The 25,817-nt window shown below is 41.9% G+C and overlaps 1 protein-coding gene across 5 annotated transcripts in view; it reads left to right on the forward strand.

The window, feature by feature from the left end:
- The window catches only part of LOC132396489 (nipped-B-like protein), a 531,210-nt gene that overhangs the window by 150,063 nt on the left and 355,330 nt on the right, over positions 1-25,817 (forward strand). For all 5 annotated transcript variants that reach the window (XM_059974034.1, XM_059974035.1, XM_059974036.1 and 2 more), the window contains one exon: positions 22,155-22,315. In XM_059974034.1, coding sequence (XP_059830017.1) covers positions 22,155-22,315 — 161 coding nt within the window. The remainder of the gene's footprint in view (positions 1-22,154; positions 22,316-25,817) is intronic.

Raw genomic sequence — 25,817 nt, forward strand, 5'->3', positions numbered from 1 at the left:
CCGATCCCTCCGCTCCTCCATAGTACCAAGTATTCTGCGATTTACTTTGTACTCTGCCTTGGAGTTTGACCTTCCAAAGTGTACCACCACCCACTTCTCCAGGTTGATCTCCATCTGCCACTTCTGCATCCTATCAGTGTTTTTCTGCAATCTTCGACAATCCTCTACGCTATCCACAACACCACCAACCTTTGTCGTCTGCAAACTTGCCAACCCACCCTTCTACCTCCACATCCAGGTTATGAATAACAACCACGAAAAGTAGAGGTCCCAGACCAATCCTTGTGGGACACTACTAGTCACAACCCTCCAATCCGAGTGTACTCTGTCCACCTTGACCCTCTGCTTTGTGCAGGCAAGCTAATTCTGAATCCACGTGGCCAAACCTCTCTGGACCCCATGCCTTCTGACTTTCTGAATAAGCCTTCTGTGTGGAACCTTATCAAATGCCTTACTGAGGAGACTGAGGTCCTTTAACATCTGTCGGACGATGCTGAGGATGTTATACGAGTCTGTGGTAACCAGTGCTATCATGTTTGCTGTTGTGTGCTGGGGCAACAGGCTGAGGGTAGCAGGCACCAACAGAATCAACAAACTCATTCGCAGCGCCAGTAATGTTGTGGGGGTGGAACTGGACTCTCTGACGGTGGTGTCTGAAAAGAGGATCCTGTCCAAGTTGCATGCTATCTTGGACAATGTCTCCCATCCACTCCATAATGTACTGTTTAGGCACAGGAGTATATTCAGCCAGAGATTCATTCCACCGAGATGCAACACTGAGTGTCAGAGGAAGTCATTCCTGCCTGTGGCCATCAAACTTTACAACTGCTCCCTCGGAGTGTCAGACACCCTGAGCCAATAGGCTGGTCCTGGACTTATTTCCACTTGGCATAATTTACTTATCATTTAATTATTTCTGGTTTTATTTTGCTATATTTCTACTCTATCATTGGTTGGTGCATCTGTAACGAAACCCAATTTCCCTCGGGATCAATAAAGTATGTCTGTCTGTCTAAAATCCATGTAGATCACATCTACTGCACTACGCTCATCTATATGCCTGGTCACCATCTCAAAGAACTCTGTCAGGCTTGTTAGGCATGATCTGCCCTTCACAAAGCCATGCTGACTGTCCCTGATCAGACCATGATTCTCTAAATGCCCATAGATCCTATCTCTACAGATCTTTTCCAACAGCTTCCCCACCACAGACGTAAGGCTCACTGGTCTATAATTACCCGGACTATCCCTACTACCTTTTTTGAACAAGGGGACAACATTTGCCTCCCTCCAATCCTCAGGAACCATTCCCGTGGACAACGAGGCCATAAAGATCCTAGTCAGAGGCTCAGCAATCTCTTCCCTCACCTCGTGGAGCAGACTGGGGAATATTCCGTCAGCCCCCAGGGACTTAACCGTCCTAATGTATTTTAACAACTCCAACATCTCCTCTCCCTTAATATTAACATGCTCCAGAACTTCAACCTCACTCAAATTGTCCTCACCATTATCAAGTTCCCTCTCATTGGTGAATACTGAAGGGAAGTATTCATTGAGGACCTTGCTCAGTTCCACAGCCTCCAGGCACATCTTCCCACCTTTATCTCTAATCGGTCCTACCTTCGCTCCTGTCAACCTTTTGTTCTTCACATAATTGAAGAATACCTTGGGGTTTTCCTTTACCCTACTCACCAAGGCCTTTTCATGCCCCTTTCTTGCTTTCCTCAGCTCCTTCCTAAGCTCCTTTCTAGCTTCCCTATATTCCTCAATAGACCCACCTGATCCTTGCTTCCTAAACCTCATGTATGTTGCCTTCTTCCACCTGAATAGGTTTTCCACCTCACTTGTCACCCATGGTTCCTTCACCCTACCATTCTTTATCTTCCCCATTAGGACAAATTTATCCCTAACATCCTGCATGAGAACCCTCAACATCAACCATGTGTCCATAGTACATTTCCCTGGATAAACATCATCCCAAATCACACCTGCAAGTTCTAGCCTTATAACCTCATAATTTGCCCTTCCCCAATTAAAAGTTTTCCTGTCCTCTCTGATTCTGTCCTTTTCCATGATAATGTTAAAGGCCAGAGAGTGGTGGTCACTGTCCCCTAGATGCTCACCCACTGAGAGATCTGTGACCTGACTGGTTCATTACTGAGCTCTAGATCTACTCTTACACAACTTCAACATATCATTTTATTTCCAGTGCTCAATAGTCTGATTTATGAAGGCGAATGTTGCAAAAGCTTTCATTATCTGCCTGTGACATCACTTTCAATGAATTATTGACCTGTATTCCCAGATGCCTTTGGTTTGCCCACTTCTCAGTGTCCTTCTATTCACTGGGTAAGACCTACCCTAGTTGGTCCTACCTAAGTGTAACACATTGCACTTTTCTGCATTAAATTCCACCTGCCAGTTTTCAGCCTATTTTCCCAGTTATTCCAGATCCTTCTGCAAGCCATGATAGCCTTCCTCGCCATTCACTACACCCCTGATCTTGGTGTCATCCATAAATTTGCTGAGCTGGTTAACCACATTATTATCCAGATCATTAATACAGATGACAAACAACAAAGGACCCAGCACCGATCCCTGTGGCAGTCCATTAGTCACAGGCCTCCAGTCAGAGAGGCGATGTCTAATCCAATTTACTCACTCATCTTGAATGCCGAGGGACTGAACCACTTGACTAACCACCTCTGCAGAAATTTTTCAAATGCCTTGTTAAAGTCTTAACCACTGTCATGCCTTCAACTTTCCAGGTAACTTCCTCAGAAAACTCTTAAGATCAGTTAGACACGATCTACCATGCACAAATCCATGCTGGCAATCTGTCTATCCAAATACCCATATATCTGGTCCCTGAGAATATCTTCCAATAACTTCCCTGCTACAGGCTCTCTGTTTTGTAGTTTTCTGCTTTATTTTGGAGCCTTTCTTAAATAGCTGAACATTAATGGCTATCCTCCAATGGTGCGGTACCTTACCTGTTCCTAAGGATGATTTGTGTTGAGTTATGTGAGCAACGCATGGAGGATATTAACAGAATGACTGGTTGTATCACCGACTGTATTAAATTCTCTGAGAACACAGTCTTTTCATCAGGATAGTATGCCCAACAAGCCCTGGATCATTAGAAACCTGAAGAACTTCTGAATAATAAGAAGAAAGCCTTCAGGTCTGGAGATAGACAGGTACTGAAGCAAGTACAGAGTGAACTAAGGGTAAAGCTGAGGTGGTGCAAAGAATCCTACAAGAGGAAGCTAGAGTATAAGCTCCTACAGAATAGCTTAAGGGACGTGTAGTTTGGCATGAAGCAGATCATTGCCTTTATGGTTAATCAAAGGAAGATCAAGGGCTGCCTGGATCGAGCCAAAGAACTGAGTTTGTTTTTCAACAGTTTCAGCATGGGACTTCTCACTCCACCCTTCTCCTCTGGTGAGTGCTTGTGTTTCCCCCCCCCCAACTTTGGAGTATCCTGCATGCATTTGAGGACCACCCTCCCCTGGAGAGACTACATCAAGACAAGGCTGCTGGATTGGATGGTATCAGCCCCAGGGTATTGAAAGCCTGTGTGAACCAGCTGTATTTTGCTGCACCCTTACAATCTGAGTCTGAGGCAGAAATGGATATGGAAGACTTCATGCTTGATTTCTGTGCTCAAGAAGGTGACTGCATCTGAAATTAATGACTACAGACCAATTGCTGTCACATCTCATGTGATGAAGGTGCTGTAGAGGCTGGACCTGACTTAACTTGGGCCGTAAGTGAGATCTTCATTGGACCCTTTACAGTTTGCCCACCAAGCTTATGTGGGAGCTCGTTGTGGCATTGTATGAATCACATTTTTGGATTTCTCTAGTGCTTTCAATACAATCCAGCTATTACTTCTGAGTGAGAAGCTCCAAAAGATGGGCATACACAAATGCACTGTCTCCTGGTTTACTTAATACCTGATAGCTAGACCCCAGTTTGTACAGCTGGGTAGTTCTCTGTTGGAATTGGTGGTGAGTGACACTGGAGTGACATACAGGACTGTCCTGTCTCTGTTTCTGTTCACTCTGTACATCTCAGACTTGCAGTACAAATGTGAGTGTTGTGACTTGCAGAAGTTCTCTGCTGACTCTGCAGTGGTTGGATTTATCACAGATGGCAGAAGTCAGAGTACAGAATGTGACCAAAAGCAGGGAGATGGTGATTGATTTTAGGAGGAAGAGGACTGTGAGTCCTGGATACATTCTGAGAAAAGTTGCGGTAGTGGAGGTGTGCAGGTTTTTGGGTGTTCACCTTAACAACAGACCTGACTGGAAAACCGACACCAAGGCTGTTTAGAAGAAGGGGATGAGCGTACTCTAGTTTCTAAGGAAACTGAGATACTTCAATATGTGCAGCAGGACATTGGAAATCTTTTACCTGTCTGTTGTAGTGAGTGTGGTCTTCTTTGCAGTTTTTTTGGGGGAGTTGCATCAGTGCTGGTGATGCAAAATGACTAAATATACTCATTAAAAAGGCTGAATCAATTCTTGGCTACAACCCAGTCTCTCCTGAGTTAGTGGTGGAGATGAAGTCAGTAAACAAACTGTTATCCATTATGGGCAATCTGGCACATCCTCTCCATGACCTACTGAATAAGCAGCGGAGCATCCTTTGGAATAGGATCATTCAGCTTTGCTGTCACAAGAATTGTTACAGAAAATCTTTCCTATACAAATGCAATAAGTATATACAACAGTTCGTCTCTGTCCAACAGGAGAACACACATCATAGTACAATAGTCTGTTTTATTATTTCATACATTATTATTGCACATTGGTAAATTATTGTGTATATTATTATTCTGTAATTTATTATTAAGTCTGCACACTGAGAAGTGTTTTTAAATGTTATTGCTGTAACAAAAGAATTTCTCACTTGGGAACACTAAAGTATTTTTTATTATTATCATCATTATGTGTCTCTGTTATGCCCCTGGCAATTTCCTCCCACAAGGTCCAAGGGAATGTCTTGTCAGGCCCTGTGGATTTATCCACCCTAGTTTGCCTCAAGACAGCAAACATTCCTGCCTCTGTAATCTGTATAGGGTCCATGAATTGACGCCACTTTGCTTTACTTTTATGAACTGTTTTAATCTGAGTAAATAGAGGTGCAAAAATATATTTAAGATCTTCCCCCATATCTTGGCACCACACATGGATTATCGTTCTGGTCTTCCAGAGGATCAGTTTTATCCTTTGCAATCCTTTTGCTTTTAACGTATCTGTGGCATCTTTTAGGGATTCATCTTCACTTTGTCTGCTAGGGCCCTCTTTTAGCCTTCTGATTTCTTTGTTTTCTTGCAGTTCTTGTACTCCATAAGCACCTCATTTGTTCCTACTTTCCTGTAAATGTAATGTACCCACATTTATTTTGTTAACCAGGGCTTCACTGTTTCTAGAAAACCAAGTTTCCCTATACCTGTTATCTTTTATTCTAGCAGGTATAATGTGCTTTGTACCCTCAAAATTTCACTTTTGAAGACATCACACTTACCAAGTATACTTTTGCCAGAAAACAGCCTGTCACAGTCTACATTTGCCAGATCTTTTGTGATACCATCAAAATTAGTCCTCTCCAGTTTAGTCATGTTTTTGCTCGTTAGTATTGACTGTATGGTAACTGGAGTTGCAAACATATTGTGTGAAATTGTATCTGTCCCTGCTTCTAACATTGTTCATTGAATCAACCAACTGCATGCATGGAAGCAGTTGCTGAAAATATCTGCTGTGATTCTCCATATGCAGTAATATCCTGGTGTACTGTATGTTGTCTTCTCCTTTTCTGGCTTAATGACATATCTTCCTGGAGCCATGGTGTCCAGACCTCAATACAAAATTGCACGTGTGGTCTTATCAACATACTATTGCAAATTGATGTTCTGAATACCTTGATTGATGAAGGCAGGTGTGCGCAATGTCTTCACCACCATGTATACTGGAGTCTTCACTTTCAGGGAGTTATGTGCTTGTACCTTTGGCCATCTATTATTCTGTTCAGTCTCCTACCATTTACCTCATATGTTCTATCTTGGTTTATCTGTATTTGCATGAATAAGAACTGGTGTACGGACACTTTATAAGTGGCATCCTACTGTTTACCGATAATTGAGGTCATTTTTGTGAAGTGCAGACAGTTTTATATTCTGAGGGAGTTCACTAGAATTGTGTTTGTGGCTGTATATTTTCTCCTTCTCTGCTAATACCGGTGAGGCACTGTGTGAGCTCTACAGCGTCATCAATAACTTTGATGGTATCTTCAATATCACAGGGTATTTTAACCATGCAAATCTAAAAACAGTCCTTTCTAAATTCCACCAGCATAATTATTTTGCTACCAGAGGTGAAAATACTAGAGCTGGTATATACTAACATACCAGTTGCGTATAAATCTGTCCCTACACCCAATATTGGACTTCTCAGATCACTTTATCTGTAATGTTAATTCCAGCATGCAAACTCTGATCAAACAAACCAAATCAGTTCTAAAGGTGATTAAAACTTGGCCTAAGGTGCATCCTCCTGAAGGGTCTCGGCCCAAAATGTCAGCTCTACTCTTCCATAGATGCTGCCTGGCCTGCTGAGTTCCTCCAGCATTTTATGTGTGTTGTTTGTACTGCAGGACTACTTTGATAAAATGAACTAGAGAACATTCAAGGAGACCGCTACCTATGGCAACCATGTTATGGATTATGTGAATTCTTGACCAGTTACATAGAAATTGTACTAAGGAAGTTACCATCATGAAACACAACTGGTGAGGGCAAATCAGAAGCCATAGCTTACTATAGAGGTCTATGCATGGCTGAGGGATTGAGATTTTGTGTCTGTTGCTTGGATTTCCAGCATCTACAGGTTTTCTCTTGATTATGAGATGCTCTGGCTGGTCATGGAGCACATTGAAGCCTTTGTTCTGGCTACATTAGACCCCTTCCAGTTTGCTTATCGCTCAAATCGAGGCACTGATGATACAGTAGCCTTTGTCCTGTATTCTCTCCTGACTCACCTGAAAAATGGGGTCTCAAATGCAAAACTGCTATTTGTAGACTTCAATTCGGCATTCAACACCATTGCACAGAAACTGGCGGTGAAACTGCCCTCGCTGTCAATACCTTCCTCTGGATACTGACTTCTTAACAGTAAAGCCACAGTCAGTCTCTGTTGGCAGCAAAGTCTCTAATCCCATTACGTTGAGCACTGGCGCTCCTTAAGGCTGTTTGTTCAGCCAGCTGCTCATGCAGCTCTGTGTTGTAGAATCTATCTGAAACCATATTATCAAGCTTACAGATGACACAACAGTGGTTCGCCCCATCAAGAACAATTACGAGATCGGTTATAGAGAGGAAGTGAAGCAGCTGGTGCATTTGTTGAGAAGAACAGCCTAAGCCTGAACATGGAGTTGACAAAGGAAATCATTGTGGATTTCAGGAAGGTATAGATGAACCATTTCCCTCTGTAAATACTTGGCTCTTCTGTAGAGAGAGTTAAGTGCACCAAGTTTCTGGGAGTTCACATCATGGATGACCTCCCCTGGTCCCTTAATACCTTCTCCCTGAACAAGAAGGTGCAACAGTGCCTCCACTTCCTGCGAAGACTTGAGATGGGCAAGGTTTCCCACCTCTCCACATGCACGCGCACCTTAACTGCGTTTTACAGGAGCATCATTGAGAACGTCCTGATAACTTGCTCCTCTATCTGGTAGGGGACCAGAAGTCCCAACAAAGGGTTGTGAGAATAGCTGACAGGATCATAGTGGTCTCCCTAACATCCATTAGGAACATTATCAGGAGTTCTGTATATGCAGTGTCCTTAGTATTGTTAAGGATCCTGTGCATCCATTCAGCATCCTCTTTGACTTGTTGCATAAAAACAAGAACGATCAGGATGAGAAACATTTTTCCTCCATGCCACTAGGCTCTGAACCCCCTGCCGCTTCATATTTGAAGTGTCACTGGTTAATCTGTTCCGTACTTTATAATATTTAATATTACTGTACTTTGCTTTGTAATTTGTGTGATTCATCTGTAAATTTTTATCCTTGCCTTCATAAGTTACTGTGTGATATGTGTATTACTGTGCCTTACACTCTTGTGAAACCTTGTTTCTTTTCTATAGACATTATATGGTTATATATGTTTTATTCATGTGTATAGTTAAATGACAATAAACTTGAATTGACTTGCCAAAATGTAACACTTCACATTCCATTTGTCATTATTTGACTCACTTTCCCAGTTGATTCAAGATTGTTTATTTTTATTCTTCAGTACTAGAGTTTAAAAGACAATGAGTAATTGTTACTCAGGAACCAGTGAAGCATAAAAATAAACACAATAAGCAGAATACACCTAATGGGAGTGGACAAATAGTCCATGAGTTAGGGTGAGTGGGATCTGGTGGTATGTTGGGCAGTTTTAGCCACCCATTGTAGAGTCCTTTTGTCTACTGCAATGCAGCTTCTGTACAACATAGTTTGCAGCATGTTAGGATGTTCTCCGCTGCAAATCTGTAGAAAGTTGAGAGTTTCGGTGTAAATAGACCAGCTCTTTTCAGCTTCAGAAAGTAGAGCAAAGACAGGATCTTGGCCTGTTGTAACCTTAGAAACCCCTCTTCATTGCCCAGTATAAAATGAATTTTAGTGACATCTGCAAACTAGATCCTGTTAAGATCCTGCCTAGGTCCAGACAACTTCAGACATTTTGACAGGTACATGAACAGGAAAAGGTGTAAGTGGATATAGGCCAAGTTCAGAAAGACAACTTGAGGTTGACTTGGGGAATTGAAGCAAAGACCCATTTATGTGCTGACATTGGTACAAATTCTTGGGTAAGAGCCTGACATCAGTGGTGGGGAAGATGCTGAGGTCAATTATAAAAGATGAAATAGCGGCACATTTGGATAGCACTAACAGGATTGGTCCAATTTAGCATGGATTTACGAAGGGAATCATGCTCGACTAATCTGGAAATTTTTGAGGATGTAACTATGAAAATGGACAAGGGAGAGCCAGTGGATGTAGTGTAACTGGACTTTGAGAAAGCCTTTGATAAGGTCCCACATAGGAGTTTTAATGGGCAAAATTAGAGCACATGGTATTGGGGGTAGGGTACTGACATGGATGGACAATTGGTTGGCAGACAGGAAACAAAGAGTAGGGATTAATGCGTCCTTTTCAGAATGGCAGGCAGTGACTAGTGGGGTACTGCAAGACTCAGTGCTGGGACCCCAGCTGTTTACAATATACATTAATGATTTAGATGAAGGGATTAAAAGTAACATTAACAAATTTGCAGATGACACAAAGCTGGGTGACAATGTGAAATGTGTGGAGGATGTTATGAGAATGCAGGGTGACTTGGACAGGTTGGGTGAGTGGGCAGGTGCATGGCAGATGCAGTTTAATGTGAGGTTATCCACTTTGGCGGCAAGAACAGGAAGGCAGATTACTATCTGAATGGTGTCAAGTTAGGAAAAGGGGAAGTACAACGAGATCTAGGTGTCCTTGTTCATCAGTCACTGAAAGTAAGGCATGCAGGTAAAGTAGGCAGTGAAGAAAGGTAATGGCATATTGGCCTTCATAACAAGGGGAGTTGAGTACAGGAGCAAAGAGGGCCTTCTGCAGTTATACAGGGCCCTGGTGAGACCACACGTGGAGTTTTATGTGCAGTTTTGGTCTCCAGATTTGAGGAATGACATTCTTGCTATTGAGAGAGTGCAGTGTAGGTTCTCAAGGTTAATTCTCGGGATGGCGGGACTGTCATATGTTGAAAGATTGGACTGACTGGGCTTGTATACACTGGAATTTAGAAGGATGAGAGGGGATCTGATTGAAACATATAAGATTACTAATGGATTGGACATGCTAGAGGCAGGAAACATGTTCCCGATGTTGGGGGAGTCCAGAACTAGAGGCCACATTTTAAGAATAAGGGGTAGGCCATTTAGAACGGAGTTGAGGAAAAACTTTTTCACCCAGTGAGTTGTGGATCTGTGGAATCTGAGGCTCTGCCTCAGAAGTCAGTGGAAGCTAATTCTCTGGATGCTTTCAAGAAAGAGTTAAATAGAGCTCTTAAAGATAATGGAGTCAAGGGATATGGGGAGAAGGCAGGATCGGAGTACTGATAGCGGATGATCAGCCATGATCACAGTGAATGGTTGTGCTGGCTTAAAGGGCCGGATGGCCTACTCCTACACCTATTGTTTATTGAGACCAAACAGTACTCCATATATAATTATACGGAGGTGCCTGTATTCTTCGATTCTAATCTTACAATAATGACAAACATTCTGTTTAACGGTAGACTGTTACAGCATACATAGTACAGCATAAATAGAAGAGATTCTGCAGATATTGGAAATTCAGAGCAGCAGCATGCCAGTGTAGGGTCTTGGCCTGAAATGTTGGTTCTTTGTTCCTCTCCACAGATGCTACCTGACCTGTTGAGTTCCTCCAGCATTTTCTGTGTGTTTCTTAGGCCCATGGTGTTGTGCTGACTTTTAAACCGACTCTAAGATCAATCGAAGTCTTCTCTCCTAGTTAGCCCTGTATTTTTCTATCTTCCATGTGTTTATCTAAGAGCTTCTTAAATGAACCTAATGTATCTGGTTCAACCACCTTGCTCCTGGAAGGGCATTCCGTATACCTACCATTCTGTGTAAACCTCTGACATCCTCCTTGTACTCCATATCCTCCAATCATTTTTAAATTATTCCCCCTTATTAGCCATTCTGTACTGAGGAAAAAACCCTCTGGCTGTCCACTCTAACTATGAATCAAATTGGTCCAAATTCATAGTTCCCTGAAACACCAGGGTCAATAGGGTAATAAAGAGTGTACATGGTATGCTTACTTAATTTGGGTGTATAGAATGCAAGTATTAGGATGTTACATTGCTACTTTACAAAGAAGTCAAACTTGGAAGATTGTTTGCATTTCTGGTTGTCACACTACAAAGAGAATGTGATTGTACTGGGCCAGAGGTCGGCAACCTGCGGCTCCAGAGCCACATGCGGCTCTTTGATCTCTTTGATCTTTGGTAAACGTTGCCGACCCCTGTACTGGGCAGAATGCAGAGAATATTCACCCGAACATTGCTTGAAGTTGAGGACCTGTGTTAGACCATAAGACATAGGAGCAGGATTTGGCCTTTATCCCATCAAGTCTGCTCTGCCATTCCATCATTGCTGATCTCAGATCCTTTTCAACCCCTGTAAAACTATGCTGACCTTAAATTATTTTATCATTTGCCTCCAAGTGCCCTGAAACCTCATCTTTCATAACAGACTACTACACTTTCCCAGTGTAGTAGCTAACAGACCTATAATTTCCTTTCTTCTGCCTTCCTCTCTTCTTGAAGACTTTTGCAGTTTTCTAGTCCTCCGGGACCATGCCAGAATCAAATGATTCTTGAAAGATCATGACCAGTGTATCTGTTACCTCTTCAGAAACCGCTCGCAGGGCTCTGGGATGTAGTCCATTTGGTCCAGATAACATCCACCTTAAGACCTTTTGAGTTTACTGTGCACTTTTTCCTCTTTAATAGCAATGACACTCACTGCTTCTCCCTGACATTTATGGACCTTTGGCACACTACTAGTGTCCTCCACAATGGAGACAGATGCAATGTACACATATGGTTCATTTGCAATTTCTTTGTTCCCTGTTAATACCTGCATCATTTTGCAGTGGTCCAATATCAATTCTCACCTCCCTTTTTATTCTTTAGATATCTGAAAAAGACTTTTTAGTATCCTTTATATTATTGGCTAGCTTACCCTCATATTTGATTTTTTCCCTTATAGCTTTTTGAGATGCCTTTTGTTGGATTTTAAAAGCTTTCCAATCATCCACCTGCCTGCTCACTTTGGCTTCCTTATATGCCCTTTCCTTGGCTTTTATGCAGTCCTTAATTTCCTTTATCAGCCACAGTTGCCTACCCCTCCATTTGAAAACTTCTTCCTCATTGGGACATATCTATCCTGTACCTTGTGAACTATTCCCAGAAAAGTTGATGAAGGTAAGGCAGTGGATATTATCTACACTGACTTTTGTGAAGCATTTTCAAAGTCCCACATAGGAGATAGGTTAAGAAGGTTTCGGTTGCTCGACAATCAGGATGAGGTAGTAAATTCGATTAGACATTGGCTCTGTGGGAGAAGCCAGAGAATGATGGTAGATGGTTACCTCTCTGACTGTAGGCCTATGACTAGTGGAGTCACAGGGATCGGTGCTGGGTCCATGGTTCTTTATCATCTTTATCAACTATCGAGATTATGTCGTTAATCGGATCACCCACTTGCTGTTGACACCAAGATTAGTGGTGTAGTGGACACGAGGCAGGCTATCATGCCAATAGAATGCAGTAGGACCAAGAGTAGGTCTTACACAGCAAATAGTGGGGCACTGATGATCAAGTAGAACAAAGGGATCTAGGAAAATACAGATCCACAATTTGTTGAACACTGATAGGGTTGTAAAGAAAGATTTTGACACATTAAATCAAAGTATTGAATACAGGAGTTGGGATGTTAAAAGACCATAATAGAAAGGAGCAGAATTAGGCCATTTGGCCCATCTAGTCTGCTGTACCATTTCACCATGGCTGATCCATTTTTTCTCTCAGCCTCAGTCTCCTGCCTCTCTTGCCCCCCCACCCCACCCATATCACTTCATGCCCTGACCAATCAAGAACCTGTGAACCTCTCCCTTAAATATACAGGCAGTCCCCGGGTTACATACGAGTTCCGTTCCTGAGTCCGTCTTTAAGTCAGATTTGTACGGAAGTCGGAACAAGTACATCCGGTATTACTTAGCGTCCGTTAGTCAAATGTTTGTCTTAATATATAGTTTATCTTTCTATGCATATAAAACACTTAAGAAACATATGTATTCCAATAATTAAACCACTGCGTTGCTTAGTAATAATTGTAGCTTTCATCGGGGCAGTGATTTTCACATGCTCCATTATTCTCACTTTATCCGTTATCCTTTAAAATTGTTACAATCGTTGACCGACTGTAGCCTAACGCTTTTCCAATGACCGATGGCATTTCACCTCTTTCCGAATGCTTTATTATTTCCACTTTATTTTCAATCGCAATCGCTTCCCGTCAATGGAACAGAAACACTGCGGGCGGCAGCTCCCAAGGTCTGCTGGGTCTTAAGGACCACTGCATTGAGACAGGCTAAATGGGACAAGTGGGGGCTGTGCTGGGTTTGGGTATTTGATCATCCACAAAATTCCACGTGGGAATTTAAAGTGGAGGTGGCAGTGTTTTTTTTTGAGGTCGAGTTGCAAGCTCGACATCAACCCAGCACTGATGGCATGGGAGTCACTGGATCAACATCAACTCGGCACAGAACGGTCTATCACTGGTTCGAACTCAGGAAACTCTGTTCTCCAGCCCAGCGCTGATCTCACTGTGCCACCAGCCAACCGGAACGGGGGAGGGGGGAAGCGCAGGGTCAGGGTGAATCTTATTAAGAAAAATTTAAGTCAAATACAAAGTTAAACACTCAACACAGTGTCAACAGCAACAACCTAAAATGACGGACAGCGTTCTCCTTCCTCGGTTCATAAGTGCGAGATGTTTGTAACTCGGGGACTACCTGTACATGAAGACAAGGCCTTCATAGCTCCCTGTGGTAATGAATTCCACTCTCAGGCTAAACAAATTCCTCCTCATCTCTGTTCTAAAAGAATGCACCCTTATTCTGAGACTGGGTCTTAGGTTCTTACACTCTCCCAGCATGGGAAACCTCTCTTTCAAGGCCTTATACCATTCAATAAGTTTCAATTAGTCACCCTTCATTCTTCTGAATTCTAGTGAATACAGGGCCAGAGCCATCAAATGCTCTTCATAGGAGAAGTTTCAGTCCTGGAATCATTTTGCATCATGTACCTCCTTTGAACCCTCTCCAGTTTCAGAATGTCCTTTCTAAGATAGGGGGCCCAAAACTGCTCACAATACCCCAAGTGCAGCTTCACCAGTGCTTTCTAAAGTTTCAATATTACATCCTTGCTTTTATGTTCTACTCCTCTGGAAATATTAACATTGAATTTACCTTCCTCACCACAGACTCAACCTGCAAATTACCTTAAAGAAATCCTGCACAAGAACTCCCAAGTCCCTTTGTACCTCAGATTTTTGTATTTTCTCTCCCTTTAAAAAACCCTTTGCATGACCATACCCTTCTTGATACTGTATTCCATCTGCCACTTTGTTGCTAATTTTTCTTATCTGTCCAGTTTGTTCTTTAGCCTCACTACTACCTCAAAAGTACCTGCCTCTCCGCCTATCTTCGTATCGCCTGCAAAATTTGCAACAAAGCTGTCAATTCTGTCATCCAGATCATTGGCATATAATGTAAAAGAATAGGTCGAGGCATAGACCCATATGTTGGGTGGGATTTCAACTAGAGGTCATGGGTGAAGGGTGAAAGGTGAAAAGTTTAAGGGGAATGTGTGGAACAAACTGGTGCAAATGGTGCAAACATACTCAAGTTCAATCTTTCAGAGGAGTTGTACAAGACAAGAAATCAGGGCCCCTTTGGTAACAGCTAATTTGGAGTATTGGTCACCTACCTACAACAAAGATGTATGTAAGTTTGAAAGAATGCAGAGACACCTTACAAGGTTTAAAATGTTAAAGGATGTTGCTAGGTCTGGAGGACTTGATTTATATGGAAAGATTGAATAGGACTTTATTCCTTGGAACATAGAAGATTGAGAGGGGTATTATGAGGAGTATAGATGTTGGATGGGACTACAACTGGAGGTCATGGGTTAAGTGTGTAAGCTGAAAAGCTTAAGGGGAACATGGGAATCTTCATTCAGAATTCTGTGTGAGTGCAGTACGAGCTACCAGTGCAAGTGGTGCACGCAAACTTGATTTCAATGTTCAAGGGAAGTTTTGATAGGTACATTGGTAGAAGGGGCATGTTCCTGGTATAGGTTAATGGGAGTTTAAGTGTTTTGGCACGATTGGATGATAATCTGGTTCTCCTTAGCCACGTGTTAAATGTGTAATCTTCTTATTTCTGACCTCTAACGTGGCACGGGTTGGAGTCTCATGATCATGACCATAAGACGAAGGGGCAGAATTAGGCCATCTAGCCTATCAAGTCTGCTCCACCATTCAATCATGGCTGATCATTTTTTTCTCTCCTCCTCAACCCCAGTTCCTGGCCTTCTTCCCATAACCTTTGATGCCATGTTCAATCATGAACCTATCAATCTCTGCCTTAAGTACACTGAACAACCTGGCCTCCACAGCTGTACGTGGCAACAAGTTCCACAAGTTCATCACCCTTTGGCTAAAGAAATTTCTCTGCATCTCTGTTTTGAATGGGCGCCCCTCTATCCTGAGGCTCTGCCCTCTTGTTCTAGACTCTCCCACCATGGGAAACATCCTTTCCATATCTACTCTGTCTAAGCCTTTAAACATTCGAAAGGTTTCAATGAGATCCAACCTCATCCTTCTGAATTCCAGCACGTACAAATCCAGAGCCATCAAACTCTTAAAATATGTTAACCCTTTCATTTCTGGAATCATCCTTGTGAACCTCCTCTGGAGCCTCCCCAATGGCAGCACATCTTTTCTAATATGAGGGGCCCAAAACTGTTCACAATTCTGAAGGTGAGGCCTCACCAGTGCCTTATAAGGCTTCAGCATCACATCCCTGCTCTTGTATTCTAGACCTCTTGAAATGAATGCTAACATTGCATTTGCCTTCCACACCATCGACTCTACCTCAAGTTAACCTTCAGGGTGTTCTGCACAAAGACCCCCAAGTGCCTCTGTATCTCAGTTTTCCAGATTTTCTCCCTGTTTAGAAAATAATCTACACATTTATTTCTACTACCAAAGTGCATAACTGCATTTTTCAACATGGTGTTTCATTTATCAGTTTCTTGCCCATTCTCCTAATTTGCCTAAGTCTTTCTGCAGCCTACCCATTTCCTCAACACTACTTGCTCCTCCACCAATCTTTGTATCAACCCGTATCTTGTCGTGTGTCACCTCATTCTTAACAATTGACTCGTAACATCTTCCCAACCACTGAGGTCAGGCTAACTGATCTATAATTTCCTACTTGCTTCTTTCCTCCTTAAAGAATGGAGTAACATTTGTAACTTTCCAGTCCTTTAGCACCATGCCAGAGTTAAGTGATCTTTTTTGAAAGATCATTTCTAATGCTACCACAATCTCTAACACTACCTCTTTCAGAACCTTAGGGTGCAGTTCCTCTGGTCTGGGTAACTTATGTACCTCTAATTTAAGTTTTTGAAGCACCGTCTCTCTTGTAACAGTGACTGCACCCACCTCTCTTCCTTCACACACTACAACATCAGGCATACTGCTAGTGTCTTCCACAGTGAAGACTGACGCAAAATGCAGTCGGCCCTCCATATCAGTGGATTCAACGAATTGTGGATCAAAAATATTCGGAAAAAAATACCAGGAAGTTCCAAAAGTAAAACTTGAATTTGTCACGCGCCGAGCACTATGCTGAATCCACACAAATGAAGTGATGTGTAGGCATACCCTACTGTAGCCTCCCACCATTTCACAGATCCTCAGTCTTTCTCCAGCATTTGTTGTTTGAGCATTGTTTGCCGCACGTCTCATTCATTTGCTACTTGTGAACAAGAGGAAGGCCAGTAAGGTTTGGCTGGCTGGCTATGTAAAGCACTACAGCCTCAAGAACTTAAAGATCACGGGAGAATCAGCATCAACATTCCCAGAAGAGCTACGATGGTTGTGTCTGTACTGAACATGTACAGACTTTTTTTCTTGTCATTATTCCCTAAACAATACAGTATAATTATTTACATAGTATTTACATTTGTATTAGGTATTATAAGTATTAGGTATTACAGGTATTATAAGTAATCTAGAGATGATTTAGGATGTGCGTAGGTTATATGCAAATACTGAGCGATTTTATATGAGGGAATTGAGCATTCGTGGATTTTGGTATCCAGGGGCAGTCCTGGAACCAATCTCCCGCTGATACTGAGGGACCACTGTACTCATTTAGATTATCAGCCATCTTGTCTCCCATTATTATTTCTCCTGCCTCATTTTCTAGTGGTCCTATATCCACCCTCAATTCTCTTTTATTTTTTACTTGAAAAAACTTTTACTATCCCCTTTGATGTTATTTGCTAGCTTGTATTCATATTTCATCTTTTCCCTTCTAATGATTTTTTTAGTAGCTCTCTAGGTTTTAAAAAATTTCCCAATCCTCTATCTTCCCACTAATTTTTGCTTTGTTGTATGCCCTTTCTTTTGCTTTTACAATAGCCTTGACTTGTCAGCCACGGTTGTACTATTTTGCTATTTGAGTACTTCTTCATTTTTGGATTACACATGTGCTGCACCTTCCTCACTTTTCCCAGAAACATCCTGACATCCTTACCAGCAGCTCCTTCCAATTTACTTTGGCCAATTTCTCTCTCATACCATTGTAATTTCCCTTACTCCACTGAAATACTGCTATATCAGACTTTACTTTCTCCCTATACTGCCTCCCCCAGAAGATATCCCAATCATCCAAGAACTTGAAGCCCTGCCCCCTGCACCAGCTTCTCGGCCACGTGTTTATCTGCCAGATGATTCTGTTGCTACCTTCACTGGTACATGGCCCAGGCAGCAATCCAGAAATTACTATCCGGGAGGTCCTGCTTCTCAGTTTTCAACCTAGCTCTCTAAGTTCTCTTTTCAGAATCTCATTGCTTTTCCTTCCTATATCATTGTACCAAGATATCTGGCTGCTCCCTCTTCCTCTCCAAAATATTGTAGATACGATTTGAGACATCCCTGAACCTGGCACCTGAGAGGCAACATACCATCCAGGTGTCTCATTCATGTCCACAAAATCTCCTGTCTGTTCCCCTCACTATTGAGTCTTCTATCACTACTGCTCCCTTCTTCCCTTCTTTTTCCCTCTGCACCACAGACCCATGCTCGTTGCCTGTAATCCAGTCCTGTGGCATTCTGCTGGGAGGGTATTCCCCCACAAAAGTATCCAAAGCAGTATACTTATTTTTGAGGGGAATGGCCACAGGGGTGCTCTGCTCTAACTGCCTATTTCCATTTTTCTGACAGTCACCTTGCCTCTTGCAACTTCAGGGTGACTACTTCCCTGTAACTTTGATCAATTATATCCTCACTCTCCTATACAAGTCAAGGTCATCCAGTTGCTGCTCTAGATCGCTGATACAGTCTTCAGGGAGCTACAGCCGGATGCACTTCACGCAGATGTAGTTCCCTAGGAGACTCTTGGCGGGGGGGGGGGGGGGGGTGTCCCAAGACTCCCAGCATCTGCCACGAAGAACACACCACAGCCATTTAAGTGGAGCAGTAAGTGAAGAAAAAGAATTAAAAGGAACCCTCAACAGACGCTTTACACAGAATCATTGCCTCTTTTGAGCCAAGGCCTGTCGCTTCTACTCTTGCCACTGGCCTACTGCTGCCACTGGCCTTTCAGCTTATCACTTCTGTACTTTTATTTAGTTCATAGAGCTCTGACACTGCTGATAGGCTCCATACAATGGGCAAACACCCTCGAAGCTTCCTTTTCAAATAACCACGGCTGACTTACGAGAAATACCTTTTTTGGAGAGCTCTGTGGACGCTGCTGATAGGCCCTGTACAATGGACCCTGAAGGTCCTGCCCTTTAGCTTTGCACCTAACTCACAACTCACTTTGTAGAACCTGCCGTTCTTTCTACCCTTGTCATTGATACCTACATGGACTATAATCTCTAGCTGTTCATCCTCCCACTTAAGAATGCTGAGTAATTGATCTGCGTGGCCGATTTTGCTTTTAGTTTACTAAATATGCTCTAAGTAGCTTGAGCATTACTGGGCATTACATAAACTGGACTGGTCAAAGAACACTGAGGCTGTCTACAAGAAGGGTCAGAGCCGTCCCTATTTCCTAAGGAGACTGAGGTCCTTTAACATTTGCCAGACGATGCTGAGGATGTTCTACGAGTCTGTGGTGTCCAGTGCTATCATGTTTGCTGTTGTGTGCTGGGGCAGCAGGCTGAGGGTAGCAGACACCAACAGAATCAACAAACTCATTCGTAAGGCCAGAGATGTTGTGGGGGTGGAACTGGACTCTCTGACGGTGGTGTCTGAAAAGAGGATGCTGTCCAAATTGCATGCCATCTTAGACAATGACTCCCATCCACTCCATAATGTACTGGTTAGGCACAGGAGTACATTCAGCCAGAGACTCATTCCACCGAGATGCAACACTGAGTGTCAGAGGAAGTTATTCCTATCTGTGGCCATCAAACTTTACAACTCCTCCCTCAGAGTGTCAGACACCCTGAGCCAATAGGCTGGTCCTGGACTTATTTCCACTTGGCATGATTAACTTATTATTTATTTTTTATGGTTTTATATTGCTATATTTCTACACTATTCTTGGTTGGTGCGGCTGTAACGAAACCCAATTTCCCTCGGGATTGATAAAGTATGTCTGTCTGCTGAGTAGAATGTTTTAATATATGTGTGACAAATAAAGCTGATCTCTAGAGTCTAGAGTATATGGGAAGCAGGGTTTAAGGGTCAGCACAACATTGTGGGCCGAAGGGCCTGTACTGTGCTATACTATTCTATGTTCTATGTTGCTGGGTCTGGAAGACCATAAGATATAGGAGCATTAAAAGGCTAGTTGGATCATCGAGTCTTCTCCCCAATTTTCCTCTCAGCCCCAATCTCCTGCTGTCTCCCTGTATTTATATGGACCTGAGTTATAAGGAAAAATTGAATAGGTTAGGATTTTATTTCTTATAACATAGAAGATTGAGAGGAGATTTGATAGAGGCTTACAAAATTTTGAGCAGTATAGATAGGGTAAATGCAAGCAGGCTTTTCCCACTGAGGCTGGGTGGGACAAAAGTCAGAGGTCGTGGATTAAGGGTAAAAGCGAAAACCTTAAGGGGAGACTTCTTCACTGAGTGTGGAATGATCCGCCAGTGCAAGTGGTGCAAATGAACTCAACTTCAATGTTTAAGTGTAATTTGGATAGCTACGTGGAGAGTAGGAGAGTTGGGGTGGGGGGCTGTGGTCCCGTTGCAGGTTAATGGGAGTTGGCAGTTCAAATGGTTCAGCATGGACTAGATGGTCTAAGTGACTTGCTTCTGTGCTGTGTGGAAATAAACAGAACCTTTTCCTGGTTGGCTGTCGGTGAGTAATGGTGTGCCACAGGGGTCAGTGTTGGGACTGCTTTTTATGTTGCATGTCATTGATTGGATGTATGAATTATGAAGATAGATGGATGTCAAGTATTGCTGAGGAAGAAGGGAGTCCACAGAAGGATTTGGACAGATTGGGGAATCAACAAAGAAGTGACGGATGGTGTACAGTGTCGGGAAGTGTATGGTCATATTATTTTCTAAACGGGGAGAAGATTGCAAAGGGACTGACTTGGAAGTCCTCATGCTGGATTCCATGAAGATTAACTTGCAGGTTTAGTTAGTGATAAGGAAGGCAAATGCAATGTTAGCATTCATTTTGAGTGGACTAGAATACAATACCAAGGATGCAATACTGTGTCTTATTATAGCATTTGGACTTGGAGTATTGTGAGCAGGGGGCACAGCCTCAGAATTGAGGGACGTCCATTTAGAACAGATGAGGAAAACTTTCTTTAGACCGTATATAGTGAATCTTTGGAGTTCCTTACCACAGACAGTTGTGCAGGCCGAGTCATTGGGTATATTTAAATCAGAGGTTGATAGGTCTTGATGAATCAGGCTGGAGAATGGGGTTGAGAAACAATATATCAGCTATGATGGGATGGTGGGGCAAACTTGATAGGCCAAGTAGCCTAATTCTGCTCCTAGGTCTTATGGTTGGTTGGAGTGTCTTTTAAAAGTTGTAATTCTACTCACCTCTACCAATTCTGTCATTGTTTCATATTTTTCACATAGATGTTCTGCACTTGGAATGTGCTGGCAGAAGAGTTGATGGACTCGACACAATTATTACATTTGAGGCATTTAGAAAGACACTTAAATGCAATTTCATTCTGTCTGCTTTTGTATGCTTTTTAAAAAAAATCTTTTTGCTCTGCCTTGCCTTGCAAATGCTCTCACAAAGTTTATGGCTTTCATTGTAAATACTGTTTTTCTTTCTTTATAATCTCATTTGTTTAAACCTTTTCTAAAAGCACGATAAAGCCACCTGTGAGCATATTGATCTTAGCCATACTGAGGCATCTCCTGTTGTGTTTGACAGGTTCCACTTTTCAGGATTGGCCTCGTATTGCTATGAAACTGGAATTGAACTGCAACGTGAAGCTAAGATTTCATTCCTGAAGCGCTTATTGAGCTCTAGTGACGTAATACAGAAAGCTGTGGGCAGGGTTCATGAGCACAGAATGTTAAATTCAGGAATAAGTTGCTCTTCTTCAGGGAAGTGTTTTGTTTCTTGGGCAGTAAAAATGGAGTAAGTGAAAGGAGAGTTGCTTGTGAAAGCTATTGAACATGATTGAGGAGTGGGTCGAGATGTCTCCAACACACTCTTACCTGTTTTATATTTGATGATTTCCTCAATCACCATTACCTTTCCATAGTAAATCACTTATTCTTTCACTACTTAGTTTTGTCTTGTAATGTATCCCTTTCATCATTTATTTTTTCAGTAGACGTTACCTTTCTTTTCCATGAGATGTGTAATTTTGAAATGCTTCCTGTATGATAACTAGTTATTGACCAGAAGCTCACTCTCTTCATGGAAGCTTCATAGTCTAGATATGACATTGCTGAAAGGTTAAAGCACAGTAGGAAGTTTAGGTTCATTGAGCTTTTACTGGCTTTTTGTAAGATACCATGCTTGCAGCCATAGCTTGTTAGTATTCACTTTTTAAATTGATAAAGCTTGAATCTACTCCGCCACATGTAAGAGTGAATTCTTTTTAAGACTTTTTAAGTAAAATTACACGTTGCTCCAGTTTGGTTGTGCAACATTGGTGATGTATTCTTCATGAGGCGTGTAGTTTCCCTTAGTTGTAGGGGCTTGGGATTGAAGCACGTTTTAGCACACCAGTCGTGTACTCCATATTTATTTAACATGGTTTATTGTGCTTTTCAGCTTCTGTTTCAAGCCCCATGATTCCCAGTGGCATGCGGAATATTCATGATAGTAAAGTGACAAGTCAGTTGTCGGGCTCTTCATCAAATCACCATTCAGATAATTCCAGACATGGATCAAATGAGGACTACATTCACATGGTTCATCGGCTTGGATCAGAGGTGGGAAAATCAGTCATTGATACAGAAAATTTTGTTTGTTCAAGCCTGAACTGCATTCTGTTCAAGCTGTAGGCTGAACCTTAATATACTTCAAGCATTTGTTGGTGAAATTGCATTTTGGATTTTAGATGAGGTTTATCTTTGAGTAACAAGAGAATTTAGCGAGAATTAGCGATAAATTCCTGATTCAGTTGATGCCGAGGTAATAGCGCTGTGTTACACTACTTTAGATGATAATGCTTAAACTCAGAAGCCTATGCCCTGAAAGCTATGTTTACAAATATTTTGAAATGAAATACTGTTTTGAACTTAAAAATTATGTATTCTCCCTAGGATTTGATAGAGCACGTACATTGCTTGCGCCTACACTGATAAAGGACAGCATGAGTCGGCATATTTAAGTGTTTTGAAAAGCTTAAGCAGACTCCTCGTTATTCAACCAAAATGTAATTTTTTTTTTACTCAATGGGAGGAAATGATATGAATTAATCTTTCCTTAAACTTGAACATAAACTTCATTTATGTCTTGATTTTAAAGTTCTTTTACCTTGCCTCATTTGCAGTTCTACCTTTTCATAGCAGCAGGAACATGGAATCTTAGCTCTGCTTTTGACATAAAAATTATAAGGATTAGCTTTATTTGTCACATGTACATCGATGAAGCATCAAAACATACAGTGAAATGTGTTTGCTTTAATGACTGAACCAGTCCTGAGGGATGTGCTGGGTCAGTCCATAAGTCTCACTCTGTAGTTGGTTGTTAAAGCTATTCATAATCAGTTTTTAAAATCTCTTCTCTTTCTCTCCCCCCACCCCACCTCAACCCCGGCTCGTTCTCTCCTCTCATGCGCCCTCTTCCTACTCGGCATCTCCAATTACTTTCTTAACCCTTCTTCTCTTCTGTATACTTGCCTCCCAGCTTCAGTCCTGCTATAGGGTCTTGACCTGTAATGTTGACAATTTTTATGCACCCACAGTTGTTGCTCAACCCACTAGCTTTCTCCATCAGATGGTTTATTGTTCAGATCCCTGCATCTGAAACCATCTGTCTCCTTTAAACTTTTCTATCACTTTAAACTACTAGTTCCTTGTGATAAAGATTCTGATTAGCTTATCTTTGTCCTTCATAATTTTATAAATCTTCATAAGGTTATCCCTGGGTCCCCTGCATTCCAATGAGAACAAGCCCAGTCTATCTTGCCTCTCCTTATAAATGCAGCCCTTCATTCCAGGTAACGCCCTGGTGCAGATCTTCTGCTCTTTCTCTGTTACTGCCACATCTGTGTTAAGTGACAAGAACTGGTGGTCAAACCTATATTTTGTGCAGCTGAAGTATGGTATCCTAACTCTTCTACTCAATACTCCTTGGGTCCCTGCTGCTTATCTTATATGGCTAGCCAGAATCTGACTTGAAGGCATTTGAAATAAATGGGAAAAAAAGCTAGTAATATTCAGCATTATCATACATTACCTTTGGAGAGAGAAGCACTTCTAAATTCCAGGTTGATGACCACTTATTAGATGTAAAAGCAAACTAAAAGACACTTGGTGGTCAAGTGAAGGAATGGAATGGTGGACAAAATTAAAACCTTTCTACTATGGAGGGGAATATTTGAGTATTTTACAGTTCCACTCAACTGAATGTGAGCGTCTAAGGTGCTCACTAGATTTTCCTCTGCGAGAATTAACAGTTCAGCTGTTGAAACTACCCAATGGGCTCTGAAATTGATTAGTATAAATGGTTCACCAACTAATGCTACTGTCTTATTGCTCCAGGGAACTAGGTTAGATCCTACCCTAGAGTGTTGTCTATTTTAGGGCACTTTCTGCATTTGACTATATAGGTTTCCCCAGATGCTCCAGTTTATTCCTAAGGGAGTATGTCACCTCACAATCCATCTGTATTGCCAAGAGCCTCCTGTTTCACCTCTGGCTAAATCTGTAAATCGTACATTGGCTTTACTAGTTATCTCAGAATCAAGAGTTGGAGTGAAAGCAAGACATGCCCAGTCCTTGGGAAGTAAGAAATTGGAAAAAATCTTAAGTTGGAAGATAGGTTGATTTTATAGAATGGCGATGAAAAGCTTTCATAATAGCTATATGAGCAGGTGCGGTTATAGTCAGCCCATGGAAATCAGAAATACAAATAGCTAAGTATTGTTTGTTGTTATTATCATCATACTGGGAAAGACTGATGTTCCACAGGTATTAAGATCCTTTGTTAGGGAAGAATCAGGGATGCACTGAATGATGGTCTGGGAAAGGCAGAACTTGATGGTAAAGTTGAAGGAGCAGACATGTTGAAGTACATTGTTTGTAAGCTTTCTATGCCTGACTATAGATAAAACATTAGTAGGGAGATCCAGTAATGTCTTTTCAGCATTGTCTTTCTTCTCACATAGATGTTAGAAAAGCAGATTGTCCCCTTATTCCAGAGTTCACAGCGGATATTAAGACCTTATTTATAGAATGAAATTCAATATTCCTGGTAAATCTAAGCAATTTGCACACGTAAACGTGTTTTATCCAGAGGGTGGTGAATCTGGAATTTGTTGCCACAGGCGGCAGTGGAGGCTGGGTCATTGGGTGTATTTAAGGCAGAGATTGATAAGTATCTAAGTAGCCAAAGGTTATGGTGAGAAGGCAGGGGAGTGGGACTAAATGGGAGAATGGATCAGCTCATGATAGAATGGCGGAGCAGACTCGATGGGCTGAATGGCCCGCTTCTGCTCCATTGCCTTATGGTCTACATATGATTCTTATGAAATGTGTGTATGGGTAAGTTCAGAAATGTAATCATTGAGAAATAAAATCATTTTAGTTTATTTTTTCTCAACATATTTTGCAAGTTTATTTGCAAATATCATCTATCCCAGGAAACACTTCCCCTTTAGTTCTCAGTTGTCTTTTATTTACGCAAATATTTATTTATTCATTCATTCACACCCTATGCCAAAGTATTCCCTCCTGCAGTGAAAAAATGAGGGTAATTTAGGAAAAATAGTTTAGATCAGTTGAACGATGGACTGAACAATGACAGAATTCAATCCTGCGTGTGAGGTAATGTACTTTGAAAGGTTTAGTAAGCTGATATATAAACAATGAATGGTAAGGCCTTGGGACTTATTGAGGAACAGCAAGATCTTTCTGTTCGAGACCAAAGCTCTCTGAAGGTAGCTACGCATGTCGATGAGGTGATAGATAACTATTTGAGACACTTTATTAGCCAAGACATTTAAGAGCAGGGATATTATTGTACCATTTTGTAAAAATTTTGGTTAGGCCACAGCTGGAATACATATTGCACAGGTGGTCACCGGGCCGCTGGAGTATTTAGTATGCTGGTGGTTAGTGGGAGGCTGGAGTATTTAGTGTGATGGTGGTCACTGGGCGGCTGGTACAATTAGTGTGCTGGTGGTCACCACACGGCCTGTGTGTTTAGTGCACTGGTGGTCACCGGTCAGCTGGAGTATTTATTGCGATGGTGATCAGTGGATGGCTG

This window comes from Hypanus sabinus, chromosome 7 (assembly GCF_030144855.1).
Source record: "Hypanus sabinus isolate sHypSab1 chromosome 7, sHypSab1.hap1, whole genome shotgun sequence".
In the NCBI taxonomy this organism is placed as follows: Eukaryota; Metazoa; Chordata; class Chondrichthyes; order Myliobatiformes; family Dasyatidae; genus Hypanus; species Hypanus sabinus.